Raw genomic sequence first — 14033 nt, 5'->3', positions numbered from 1 at the left:
CATTTACATTAATATGTGTTGCTTTAACGGTTGCTTTTCAAAAAAAAAAAAACTTTTTTTTTTTTACATGAACGCTCTTCACAGACAGGCTGGACAGGCAGGTAGATGTTACCTTGGCACCAGTATCTAATGTATCAGCATCACAAAGCTGGTCTGTCCAGAAAGCACACTCATCAGCGTGATACACAATTGTGGTGACTTAACGCTGGTTAAAAAAAAGATCCAACTAGATAGAAGTCTCCCCCTAGTGGCTGTACTTGTCACTTCATATGGCCCTCATAAGTCCATCAAAAGATGAGTAAAAAAAAAAAGTTGCCCTGCAGGGTCTGACGCCCTCTAGTGGCTTGAGTGGAGTTAAGAGGAGGGCATTTTGGTTGCTTAGGAGTTCATGTTGTAAATAGCACGTTGATGCATTCTTGGGCTGAGGAGGGTCAACAGGTCAGAGATGCTGTGACGTACTGTTCCTTTAAGGACAGCAAAAGACAGCGTGACGAGCATGGCGCTGGCTGCCAGGCCTCAGGCCACAAGGCAAACAACTGTTACCTACAAATCATCCGTCACTATTGGAAACCGGTTTTTCACCCCCTCCTTAGTCCCCTCCCCCCTCTGCACATGTCTGAGCTGCATCGTCCCGCTCTGTGCAGAGGAAGAGGTCGGCGAGCCGTGCTGCTGGTTTACGCGGCTTTTTCCACCTCGCCTCTTGCCGACAGGTGTCGCTGTCATGTGACCTGCGGCGCTCCAATGGAAGCTTGAACAATAACAACTGCAAGTCGGGAAACATCCTGCTCACGTCGCCACCTCCTCCGCGCGACTTGAAGGATGCCTCCTCCTCCTCGTCCTGTGCTGAATGGATGAATCCACCCTATTGTCGCTGATGGCAACAGCTCCATGGTGACTGTCCAATAAATAACATCACACTCTCTTGTGCAGCAGGAGACATAACTTCTTGCTCGCCATCCTCACCGTGCACATGCCTACATTTGGAGTCTCGTCCCGAATTGGCTTTGTAGATGCTTCAAGAAGGTTACGTGCATCAATTTTCATTGCTAGAGTGCAGACTAAAGCACAAAATAAGTGGTTCGGGGGAAGGGGGTCACAGGTCAACAAATGGATCACTGTTCAACGAACGGCATTGGTGGTTGAGAGAACTCTAGCATCAGCGTTTGAGCTCGGTAGGCCTGCAAGAGTAAACAAATGCTCAAGTTATGGCAATGGCAAAAATGTTGAAAAGTCAATTCAAAGTTGCTGTTGTGGTGGAGGAGCAGACGAGCTGGACATGTGACCTGACTGCGCTCGTTGCCTCTCATTTGAATATAAAAGTCCAGGTGAAAAGCGCTGATTAGGTTGGCGACGTCACATGGCTCATTGTCACTGGAATCATCACAAAACAACAAGAGCTCAAGCTGTGCTAGCTAAAATGCTCAAAGGTCCATAACATTTTCTAAATGCAAATGCTATTAAAACTGTATAAGCATGCCGACACCAGTTTGCTAGCTAACTAACCTAGTTTCACTATTTAAACTGTACGCTAAATCAGTTTGTGACACATGCCACTTATTTACATTTTACACAATGCTCGCTTGACCTCTTCAAGTTATGTATCCACCTTTGTCGTCGTCGTCGTCATCTTCATCAGCAGGAACAGCAGGGCATGATGGGAAGAGGCCTGGCGGGAGATGGAGGGGAGGCCTGGTAGGAATGTGGGAGCACAGCAATGGAGGACGTTTAAATTTAGTAGTCAGCTTCAGTTCGGGAGCGGCACGGCTGCTGTGATATTAATATCACAAGAGGCTCAAGGGCGCCGCCCCGGTGTCGACACCTGCAATTGCGGGTTATTCAAGAGGAAGCACTTGGATCCTACCGTTTTTAAATATATTTTAAGATATTATCTGATGTCACAAATACACATTTTAGGAGACTTTGTCTTACTTAAATATTTTTTGTTTTACAGCATACACAGGTGTAAAGTGATGATGTCACATTACAATTATTCCAGGGGCTACATTTTCAGAATGCTGAAGAATGTCTTTGTATATTATATCATCACAAGGCTAGAACAACATTATCACCAGTGAAATATCTGTAAGACAGGAGCATTCTGCGGTTTTTGAGGACCTACTGTAAAAACTTTGAAATTAACTCAAGGGCCAGCCAGTCTGAAGCCATTTATGGGCCTGATTCCACCCGTGGGCCACAGTATGCGCTCGATTAGATATTAAACAAATTCATATGATACAAGAGAGGCTTGGTTTTAATTTTATATGATGTCACAAACATACAAGTTTGAATAGTTTTACTTGTATGCCATGTTCAGGTTTTGCGTGGTAATACTCACATCATTTCTTGAAATGGACCCCAAACGAGAGGCAGGTGTAAAGGTGATGACGTCAAGGTAGAACAAGTGGGATTAAATTGTTTTAAAACAATACCTGATAAGAAAACAAGGCGTCAAATATTGAGACGTTTTAAGTTTGTGTTATGATGTTAACTCACAAAAGCAAGTTTGTTTTGCATGAATGTCATGAAGGTTTACAGTGAAAATGAGCACTTTGGTTTGAAATAGCTCTCAAACGACAAACAGGTGTAAAAGTGATGACGTCACAGTTCGACAAGTTTGATTAAAAGTGTTTTTTTTAAACAAATTTACCTGAGTCAAGAAGACAAGGTGTGCGTTTGAAGCTACCCGCTAAGCTAACAAAGCATAGCTTAAAACAAGGCCTGACGTTAGCATCATCCTTATACCTTCCTCGCTGAAAATCTCGCGATACTTCAGGTTGCTTTCTTGCAGGATCAACCTTTAAAGTCACGGATGCTGCGCTCTTTTCTGGCCTTAAGAGCAAAGTTTTGAAAGAGGGGGGTTGTCCGCTGACGTCACTGCAGGGCGAGAAGGGAGGTGGTGGGGCGGGGGTCACAGAAGAGTTTGTCTTGTCAACGACATAAACGTGCAAACTTTCAAAGCAACTCCAAAGAAGTTGAAGCAGCGTGTGCGTGGAAAGGAGGAAGAAGAAGCCTCCCGCGGGCATGTGCGAGCGTGCGTGCGTGCGTGCGTGCGTGTGCATGGAGAGAGAGATGCTTGGTGGCCACGTCCCCTTGGAGACTGCACACACACACACACACACACACACACACACACAACACGTGATGAGCTTTAGTGCGCGGCTTTAGACGGACACATACACACACACACGGAGGAGGAGAGGCCGACGACTCGAACACACAACAAGCTTTCTTTGAGTCTTTCTCTCGACTTGTGCCTCCGGGAGGAAGAGGAGGAGGAGGAGGAGGAGGAGGGAGGGAGGGAGGAAGAGAGGAGGAGGAGGAGAAGCCGGAGTAAAGTTTGTCCAAGTTTGCACATCCCTTCGGAAACGCCATTTTGATTCCTCTCCTCTTCAGAGCAACTTTGCAGCCTCTCTCTCTCTCCCCCCTTCATCACCCATCCTCGTCATCATCATCATCATCATACTCGCCACGATGTCTCGGCGTAAGCAGCCCAACCCCAACAAAGTCCGACGTAAGTCTTATATTTTTTTGTGTCTGACTTTACTGCTCTCTGCTCGGTTGTTTGTCGTGTTTGTGTGCCACTCGTGACTTGTTTCCACTAAGCTAAGTCAACTTTAAGATGGCGAGAGAGAGAAAGAGCACTTTTCCTCCCCCCGTGTTGCTTCCTAGTTTGATGCGCATCCAAGCGGTGGAATTCGGCGCTGCTCTCTTCCTCATTCTCTCTACTTTGAACAAAACTAGTCGCCCCTTTTTCCACACTTGTCGTTCGGGGAGCCCGAGGGCAGGGTGGGACTCGGGGGAAAGGTCAAATTGTGCTTGCTGCCGGAGGCGAGCATCCATATCTCGGGTGCACTTTGGTCGGAGCCTCGCTGTTAGTGGCCATGTGTAAAGCTAGCAGACACAACGTCAGGTCAGCGGCAATCAGGTCGTTTGCTTCCTGTATGCACTTTCAAAATAAAGCCACCTGTTGCTTTCAGGGACGTAGAAGCACTCAAATCTCCGACTAAATTGCTTCTTTTTTATTAAATGTGGGATGACACAGTCCCACAAAGTGATGTGTATTATTCACAGTGGCTGCCTCAGGTAGATAATATGACCCTCAGTTGTGATGCTGATGTTTCACTTCAGCTATTATTTCATAGCAACTACATAGACTTTTGTTACAATACTTACAAATGTACGTGCACTGTCGTGACGATACTTACAAATGTAGACGAGAACACAACTAATCGGGTATAACTTAAGTAAAGTAGACTAATATAAGGTCATTTCGCCAAAAATTTGTTGTATTTTGGAGGGTTTCTTTCCGGTCCCATCCCTGCTAACAGCTGCTAGCTCCACGGTCCTTCTGTGACCTTGCCCAGACGTATTTAACAAGAAAGTGAGTCGTGTTCTTGTGTAAAAGGCATCGACGCGACGACCAGGCGTCAAACTCCACCCGGCGTGTAAAAACGTGTCACTTTTGTGTCGTTTTAATCACTTTTCATAGCGGTTTGAGCACTTTTTTTGCCGTCTCCGTTGACGCGCAGCCAACAGCATCGACGTGACGCCTGTTGCATCCTCCCCCTCCCCCCTCTTCTTTTCTCCCCCCCGCCTTCCCAACTCTCTCTCTCACACACACACACACACCTCATCCTGTCATCTCACACTTTAAACGGTGATTCTTACGTGCATGTCACCCTTTAACCTCCTCTAAGACCATGGCTAATAGTTGCTAACTTCACCGGAGGCTAGCTCGGTTAGCCGTTAACTTGACGTGGAGGATGCTGGCTGCGCGTGAGGGAGGAGGTGTCATGACGTCACCACGTCTTATCTGTTTCAGTCAATGATTGACGGCTGCGAGAAGTGATGACTTTTTTTTAGCCCCGCCTCCTGGAACTTTGACTCGACTTGTTGCAACACACCGCCCCCATCATTTTTTTCTTCAAAAGACAATGATGCTGTGCTTGTTTTCATAACGTCGAACATGACAACAACTTGTTAGTGTTTTGTGGGATAAGTCAAAAATGACATCCTTGCATTTTGTGATACAATGTCATGTAATGTAGGGTTGTAGTACTCTTAATGTTTTGATCTGTACCGTTTGGGAACATGCCTAGCACATTTCTGGACGCAAACAGTAGACATGAAATTAGCTCTATGTGCGACAGTATCTGTATTTGTGTAATGCCTGCAGCATGAGGTGACTGTTGATGATGATGATGATGATGCGATCATCAGTCTAGCTTGGAGTCAACTTTATTGACACAAGGTTTAATGACAAAACAGTGTGCTTAGTGATAGTGGTGCAAGTAGCAACACATGATAGCCTGCTAATACTAATTCTAATAAAAGTAGCTGCAGTGTTGACCTTTTAATAGCACTGGTGAAACCCCAAAGACGCGGGATCATGTTTCATGACGCGTTCTAGAAGCGACTCTACTGAGAGGCAAAGAGCTGCACGATCCGTTAGCATTCCAGTCCGAAATTCAACAGGCTGAGCCGGGCCGCCGGAGGCTGGTCCGCATCTCGGCCGTCTAACTGGCCCGTCCACTCTGCCGCTGTTTTCACATGCAGACGTACGGGAGGGGAGCGAGTGAGGGAGGGGCGCTAATCAAAACATCAAAGTGCTGTGCATTCCTCAGCACCGTGGCAACCAGAGGATGCTTCCTCCTAGCTGAGTTGCCAGCCATTGGCCTCGCCGCAATGTAGTCCCAACATGTGTCGCGCACAAAGAGCGTCTTGTGTGATGGCGCTTCCTCCATTGTGTGCACACACACACACACACACACACACAGGCGGCCTGCAGCCATATTACAGCTTGACAGCAGCAGCTCAGTGTGCTCTCCTCATCAGCACAGGTGACTTAAAATCTCAACTTACAAACTTGTATTGATTCAGCTAAATACAAGCAAGCACACGTGTTATCGGCCTATCTGAAATGAAAACATTTTCCGTGTCAGAACGTAGTTAGACTGACAAAATATGAATTTTTTAAAAAGAGAAAGCATTTGTGTGCAAGGATACACACTGTGATTGAAATTGGACTGTCAAACTGTTCATTGTTACATTACTTTGCAATGATTGTAATTAGAGAACACTCCATTGATGTGTACGTGCATGTCTGTGTGTGTTAATGGGGAGTTTCAGTGGGACGTGTGTGTGTGTCAGTGGGGACTGAAGTGAAGTAGCTAATTAAAAGCTTTCATCGTCCCTCTGAGAGGCTTGTTGTTGTCTACACATTAATCTCACTTTAACGTACACGCACACGCACACACACGTCCATTCAGTTTCAATCACATGACCGGCCCTGAAAACACTTTACATTTAGGGTCACAATCAAACAAGTGCTACTAATTCAAAGTTAGAGTTAGAGTCTGTGTGTGTGTGTGTGTGTGTGTGTGCGCGCGCGCGCGCGCGTGTGCACTAACGTGGATGCGACTTGCTTCTGGTGTCTCGTTGTGTGGAGGACGCTATTTATAGAGGTGCCTTTTTTTAGATAAGATTATGTTTCATCCCCCGCGGGCTGAGGAAGAAGACGAAGAGGAGTTGAACGCAAGGTGGTTGAGGCCAAAGTTGGAGAAACACTTCCTGTGTCCGTACTTGTTAGAAACATGGTGGCCATCACTTGATCATGTGTGTGAGGGGTGCAGACGGAGGATGAGCGGGGGATGGGCGGGACTTCAACTGTGACACCTCAGAGCAAATGGCTCGTCAGCAGTGTTTTACGCCGTCAAGTGTTGTTTTGACGTGTCGCTTGTCCTCGGAAGAAAAATTAAAAAGTGGTATGTCACATCAGCGACAGTTGGATCATACCTGTCAACATTTGCATTTGGAAAATAAAGGAAATTTTGTGTGGGGGGGGGGGTTAAAGACCCGACTGCCTGCTGTGGTGCAACAATGTTATTTACTGGCATATTTTGAAGGCCTCAACTGGCTACAGGATGTGTTATGCCAATGTTGTTTGAGTGTTGCCGGGAAAGTAGGGCAAAATACGGGAGTTTTCCAGGGAACGCGGGAGGGTGGTTGACAGGTATGAGTTAGATGCCAGTGGTTAGATGAAGGAAAATTGCAGATTAGTGCTCAGATGGTGTTGTTTACAAACGGTCAGAAGTCACTTCTGCCCTGAAAAGCTGTTTTTTTACCAATGTGGCAGTTCCGTAGTCTGGCTTTGTATGTAGCGTCATTGCCATAACAGGTGGGATACCACCTTTGTGCAAAACCTGGATGATGCTTCTGTGTAGTATACCATCCCCTCCAATGCTGCCATGATCCTTTTTATAGTTCTTTGTTGGGGTTGAGCACATGATGTGCAATTCTCTGCCAAAACGCTAACATAACACTCGTCGTCACCTTCCTTTGTCACGTGCCAATAATGGTAACTGGAGAGAGAAGGGGAGTGTCATAGGAACTGGAACTAATCGATGTTACAACAGTCACTTTTATTACAAATATTGATCTCAAATTGGAGGAAAAGGTGCTTGCGCGGGTGGGCTATAAGCCCTCTTGAATGCGTCGTATGCACACAGGAAATAATAGCACTACAACTCGACCAATCACAGCCTTTATGGTCCGTGGTGCAAGGTTAGATTTTGTTAGGAGCTTTATGTCCATACTCGGGGTTCTGTGTAAAAGGCAAATGTGAATACATGCCAGATGTACTTTTGAAAGCCAGGCTACTTGAGCTTCAGATTTCTTCAATGGCTAGTTTAAACTTAGTGAAGTTTTGTATGGAATCCTTCTGCTTTGTCATGTGACACAGTCATGTGACACACACACACACACACACACACACACACACACACACACACACACACACACACACGAGGATCAGCTTGACCTTCCTGGAAGCATCACGCCTTTGTATATTCCGCCACTTCCTGCAAAAGGCTGCCTCACTTCCTGTTTCCCTTTGCAACTTTCTCCTCCTCCCTCTTTCTCATTACCATCATCATCATCTTGTGACAACATGGTTTAGTTTGGTGAGAAGCTTCTGAAGAAATGCTGGGCTTGCAGGTGAAGCCAGTAGTTGTCAATATGGCCTCCGGGTGGTCACCTCTTCTAAACACACACAGATAACCCCTCCTCCCCCGCCTCCCCCGTCCATCCACTGTGACATTCTTTCACAGCCGAGCTGCTCGGACTTTGGCCTGGCGGTAAATACGTCTTTATTTGTGACGGGCCGTGGGAGGCGGTCCTCTGCATATATCAGCAGTGCTCGCGGGTTTCAAGCTGCTTATCAGCGCAAGCGTCTGGCCACGCCCTAGCACAGCGAGCGCGTCAGGCATCCCATACAACAGGTCTGACCTCCCATCAGCTGCAACATGCCTTTTGTGCTGCTGAAGAGAGATGCCTGCCGGGAGCTTGGTGACACACAGGAAGTAGATTTACTCAACCCCGCCCCACCTCCCCAGCTTGGTGGCTTCAGTGAGGAAAGAGTTAAAACACTCCTGAAGCACCATGGAGCCTCCTCGCTCCCTCCCTCCTTCCTCCCCCGCTTGCCTCTGCTGCTGACTAAACACTTTTGTCAGCTGGCTGCTGAGGGAGGAGGAGGAGTAGGGAGGAGACAAGTTGTGGCGCTTAAATCAACACAACCAGATTAAGTTTTAACCACAATCATAATGAGCGAGCACTTTCACGTAACATTTAACTTGGCCATGAGGTCAAAGGTCTCCTCCGGACTTGCCTTCACTTTGAGACATGCGTGTTGTTGTCTTGAGGATGCTGCACAGAGTCCTCTGATTGGTTGATTATAGGATGGTGTTTAAGTAGCTTGACGCTAGTGATGAAGCTAACAGGCTAATGATGCAGGATTGGGGGCGGGGCGCAGGGGGTGATTAGTGACGGATTAGAGCAGCAGTGTTGACACAATGACAATTAAGGGAGCAGCTAATTAGCCTTGCTGGCCCGCTGATCGATTTTCTGATTGATTAGATACAGTATTTAAAAAGAACATCTCATGGAGAAGAAGGCGCAGTCCGTCATTGTTTGTTGTTGTTAAGTAGCCTGATGGAGTCGCAGCATGTGAATGACACATAATCCTTATTAATGTGGACACGCGCTAATCTCACACACACACACACACACACACACACACACACTGGTGACATGACAGATTAACATGCTAAATGACACACACACACACACACACACACACAGTGGAATGCATGCACATGCAGCCCCTCCCTCTTGTGAAAAGGTACTATTGTTTGTTCTGCAAACACAAGACACACCTTGTTGTCATGGCAACCACAGCGCACCAGCATGCCCCCAGCCTTGCTTTTGTCTGTTTGTGGAGGGGTTACCTGCAACACACACGTTTGGGATTGAGCTACACAGTAAATTCGTTTAATGATGGCACAGTGGACATCTGCATCGATGTAGGCAAAGAGCAAACAAGTTGAGACAGAATCAACCGACTCAGCTTGCTAACGCTAGCTGGCTATCTGGTGTGATGTGATGACAATGATGTGCTCGCGTCATCACGTGCTTGTCATGATGACACACACACTTCCTGACATCACCTCTTCCACGCAACCAAGTGGCCCCAAACCCGCCCTGATGTCACAAATCCCCCTTGCTGATGCACAACAAAGTCCACTTTGATTGGAGGTCCTCTCCATGTCAACTAGTGTACAGTTGCTGAAGCCTCTAAAACATCTGCACCGATGTGTTGATCATCTCTGAAAATTTGCTGAGCTCCTTAACACGGTGAGCATTCAAGTCATCTGTTCCTAACTGTGACGGAGTGAGATGTAAACTCTGTGAGGGTTCAGGACATAGTGTATGTCGCGAGGAGATTCCAAAACATTCTGATCACACTTGTCATCCATCATCAGCAAAGATGGTGGATTGTGTTTATCAGGAGAGCAGGATGTTTGCTAAAGTAGCTGTTTTGTCAATGGAGTTGACTGTGTGAAGGTTCACTTGTCAGGCACAGACCAAACATCACACACACACAGCAACAAGCAACATGGATGTGTGTGTGTGTGTGTGTGTTGTTAGTGAGGAGGGGAAAAGGGGGTGGGGTGCGTGGTCTCAGGTGTGTATTGGGGGAGTTTGCAGTAGGCATGGCCTCTAAACTCCATTCAACTTTTTGTGTAAAATACAATAAACCTCCCATGGGAAACTTCCCTGGTGGACACACACACACACACACACACACACACACAATTCAGGTGTGCCTTTTATATATGTGTGTGTGTGTGTGTGTGTGTTGCCTGGAGGCGGACACACAAAGAGGCTGTGAGTCTTTTTCACTTAACTGAAACCTGGTCTGTCTCAGTGACCACGCCCCAGCACGCACGCAAGCACACACACACACGCAATTCAGTTTAACTGTGCAAATGAAAAGAAGGATGACTCTCCATCTTCTTTTCCTATTTGTTTCTCTGCAGCCGTCCCCTCCTTACTACAATTGGGGGGCATTGTGGGTAATGTAGTTAGGTGTGTAACTTTTTTTTGGCCAGTGGGGGTTGGATAAGGAGGGGACGAGAGGTGGAAAGTAGCTTGATCCCTAAAGAGACCCCCACCGCTTCCTGCTTCCTCTCCAGACAGGAAGTGAAGGATGCAACCGTGTTGTTTCAGCATCTCTGCAATGCTGATAAGCGGCATCTTCACTGGGGCTTTCTCAGTGGGTGTGTGTTAGTATGTGTGTGTATGAGTGACACATTAACTGTTTTATCTGGAGCAGCACTTTGTTCGGTTGTAAAGTCTAAAATGCCAAAGCAACATCACTTTTAGTTTGTGTGAGCCAAGCGGCAACGTCTGTGTCGCTGTAACACATAAACATCACAATGTTACAGAAGGATGTGAGGGTCGGGATTCTTTGCAAGTCAGATGATTTGAGGTGATTGACGAGTGTGTTTTCAGTTTAGTTTGAACAAGCCCATCAATAAAGTTGAACTCATTAGACTGGTTGCAACTGGAAAAAGTTACTTCTGCCCAGTAACACCAGCAGTTTACATCTCCCTCTCGCTCACACACACATTTACAGCTGTCCGATATGGAATGGGAGGGTAGCATGCATCCTGTGCTCTGATTGGCCGAGAGCTTGGCCTTGTACTTTGGCCTGTATCAGCCACAGAAAAGGGGGGTGTGGAGGGGTGAAAAGAAAACATGGCGGCGGTGGAGGAGAAAGATGGCAAGAAAACAGGAAGAGGAAGTGAGGGAAATAACTTTTTTTCGAGTGTTTGCACATCAACATCTCAAGTCACATGACAGTGTAGCACCAACGAGCAGCATCCTCCATATTTACTGTTGGCCATAATTCTCTAGACGACACTGTTAACAGTTAGAACTGTTAGCATGTTTTAATATGGCTCAGCAGGAAGTGACACAATCACTTTGATACTGAATTATGATGCCGAGTGATGGCCGCTGCCTTTGTGTGTGGCAGCTCCCCCTGCAGTGGGACGTGTGAGTGAGCAAGACTACACACAAAGTGCTGATGTCATCTTTGACACTGTCTCTGTGTCCAATTGTGCACACAGGCGGCGTGTGCATGGGTATATGTGTGTGTGGCAACTGTGTGAGTGTGTGTGAGCAGAGAATGAATGTGTCGCTTGTTGTGCAGCTGTGTGGGTTGATTGACATGTGACGATGGCAGATGCACAAGTCTTGTTATGAAATAATTGCATGAAACGGCCATAATGAAGTGTTTTACTTGAAGTGAGTTTGTTGACCATTTTTAAATGTGGTGGCGTGTGTATGCAGCATTAGCGTTTCCATGGTGATTGTTGGTGCTAATGAAGCGTCAGGTGTCCACCTCCAAAATGGAGGTTAGCATGTGTTAGAACATGAATGGCGCTCTGATGGCGAGGTCGTTGGCTGTCTGCCGCACCTGTCGACATGTGTGAGAGCGAGACAGCTGCTCGGCACGTTGACATGGACCCCCCCCCCCAGCCCCCTGCTTTGACTCCTTATGGCCCCACCCGCACCCCTTGCTGCCATGTGTGTAATTACAGAACAAGGTTGCATGCAGTGGGTGGGGGGTGGGAGTGGACACATGTTGCTGCCATACAGGAAGTGACGTGATGATGCTTTCAGATTGTGGCTAAGCACCCTTCGAACGAGATTGGAACATCATGGTTCACCTGGGGTTCCTTTGAGAGAGGGTGGAGCGTGATGCCGCATGAGCAGACATGATGGCGTCTGCGTGTAGCGACTCATCTGCATGGAGATGCGCTCTTCCAGCTCAAAAGGAGATGCTGGAGGCAGAAGGCTCTGACTCGGCTCATCTGGTCAAGCCGGATTCTCTCTCACTTCCTCTTCCTGCAACTTTTGTCGGCCTCACTCGTCTGCTCGGCCCGTGGAGGCGGGGTGGCCTGTGAATCACAGCGGCCTTGAAACACTGCACATTACTGAAATGGATGCAAGTGATGTGTAAACTGTTACATTTAATAACAGTTTAAACAACATTGTTTCCGCATTGTACGCACAGTGACCCTGGAGATGTCACTTCCTGTTGAGCACATAAAAAGTTGCCAAAATGTAACACTGATGTGTGATTTATTCTCAACAGAAGAACATTCTCCTGCTTACCTGCTCCTCACTGCTTCAGGCTGTCGGCACTTGTCCGTGCACGTCTTCTTAAAGCAGAACATTCCTCATCTCAGCCTCGTGCTTGTTTTTGCCATCTTCCCTGGAAGCATCGTTTCTTCCAGCAGGAGTTAGTCCTAGGGTTGGGGGGGTTGGGGGGGGGGGGGTTGTTAGTTTGTATTTCTATTTAATGTGGCATAACGGGTGGTCTGTGCTGGTTTTTCATGTTAACATCACGTGCTATTTATCTATCATTAGCTTCACGAGCAGTGCATTGATCATCAGTAAAAAGTATAATAAAAAACATTGTCAATGTTGTGATGGTACTAACAAAGCTGTGTCAGCAGCTCGCCACGTGGCTTAGCGCTGTGCATTGCCTCACTGGGCCTCTCAGAAGATGCTGTTCATGTTTGTGTCTCCGGTCCATCTTTAGTTGCTCTAATTAGCATCCCTGTAAGCTCTTAATCTCGCTCTCCTCCTCCTCCTCCATCATCCCTAAATACTCCATCCTTCCTCCCCCCACATCCTCCCTCACCTCGACTGACAGATTATCGTCTTTGCGCATCATCTCTTCTTCGCCATCATGAGATGCTGTCTTACCCATGATGCACTTGTCTAACTTGGTGGTCTCTGACCCAACTGCAGTGAAGGTCACATCCATTAATAACTTAATTAGCACTGATAATGTGCTTTGTAGGAAATGCCTTTATTTCGGCGGTGTCTTGATACCTGTGTGTGTGTGTGTGTGTGTGTGTGTGTGTGTATAAATTGACGGTCTTTCTGTGTTCTCCCCCCTGCAGTGTGAGCAGTGGTCGCAGACACACACACGTCAAACCCCACCCCAACTCGCAACCGCCCCGCCAAGAGCAACGCGAGCGAGCGCACGTTCTCGCTTTTCGAGGAGGACGGTAAATATTCTCTTAATTCCCATCGCCTGCCGCCGCATCTTTTTCCTCTGTTTTTTTTTTCCTCCCATCACGCCCTAGCATGGCCGCCACCCAGCCCCCGCCTCCTTACTCTGGCCCTGCCGGCCCTTCTGGCTGCTTTCACATTAAATTAAAAAACAAAACAAAACAAAACATGGGGTTATAACCTGGGGGTCAGTGCCGTGTCGCTGGACTCCCCCCAGTAGACTTGATTGTTGTGGGCCGAGCTTGCATGACGCTACCTATCATTTGCTAATTTTCATTATTTCATCATTTTCATCCGTTTGTGCTTGGATGTGTTATATGATACAAGCGTATTGACATGAATGCAGCAGCTTGATCATGAACAGAAGTGTTTTGATAAAATGCACAAATGTGTCATATCACTCCTGCTGTCCGTTATTAATAATAACTGCCACCTTGCACAATAAAATATAAAGACTCTAAATAAGCTACAGCCTCAAAGCTCACTTTGAGATGCATTAGCACATGTGCACATATGAGTCACATAATTAAATCAATGGCTCCTCCCACCGGTGATGAATAATAACCACCATCTTGCACAATAATAGTAAACCGACTCCAAAT

General features: G+C 47.0%; 1 protein-coding gene and 1 long non-coding RNA gene across 6 annotated transcripts in view; one reads left to right on the top strand and one right to left on the bottom strand.

The window, feature by feature from the left end:
* Positions 1-1377: 1377 nt before the first annotated feature.
* LOC129173851 (uncharacterized) overlaps positions 1378-14033 on the bottom strand; it is a 22780-nt gene continuing 10124 nt past the window's right edge. The window contains exons 3-8 of the long non-coding RNA XR_008567313.1: positions 12523-12656; positions 12075-12305; positions 9213-9284; positions 2648-2874; positions 2336-2429; positions 1378-1689 (exon numbers count right to left, since the gene is read on the bottom strand). This is a non-coding gene — a long non-coding RNA (uncharacterized LOC129173851). The remainder of the gene's footprint in view (positions 1690-2335; positions 2430-2647; positions 2875-9212; positions 9285-12074; positions 12306-12522; positions 12657-14033) is intronic.
* The window catches only part of rreb1a (ras responsive element binding protein 1a), a 24885-nt gene continuing 13869 nt past the window's right edge, over positions 3018-14033 (top strand). Inside the window, exons 1-2 of one of the 5 annotated variants that reach the window (XM_054765074.1) lie at positions 3019-3511; positions 13320-13427. Coding sequence is in view for 2 of the 5 variants with exons in the window: in XM_054765071.1 (XP_054621046.1) it covers positions 3472-3511 (40 nt within the window). In the remaining 3 variants the exon portion in view is untranslated. Of the gene's footprint in view, positions 3512-13319; positions 13428-14033 lie in introns of all 5 variants that reach the window. The other 4 variants (XM_054765073.1, XM_054765072.1, XM_054765071.1 and 1 more) reach the window with 4 other exon arrangements.

Source organism: Dunckerocampus dactyliophorus, chromosome 21 (assembly GCF_027744805.1).
Source record: "Dunckerocampus dactyliophorus isolate RoL2022-P2 chromosome 21, RoL_Ddac_1.1, whole genome shotgun sequence".
Taxonomy (NCBI): Eukaryota; Metazoa; Chordata; class Actinopteri; order Syngnathiformes; family Syngnathidae; genus Dunckerocampus; species Dunckerocampus dactyliophorus.
This window is presented reverse-complemented; position numbering and strand designations above follow the sequence as displayed.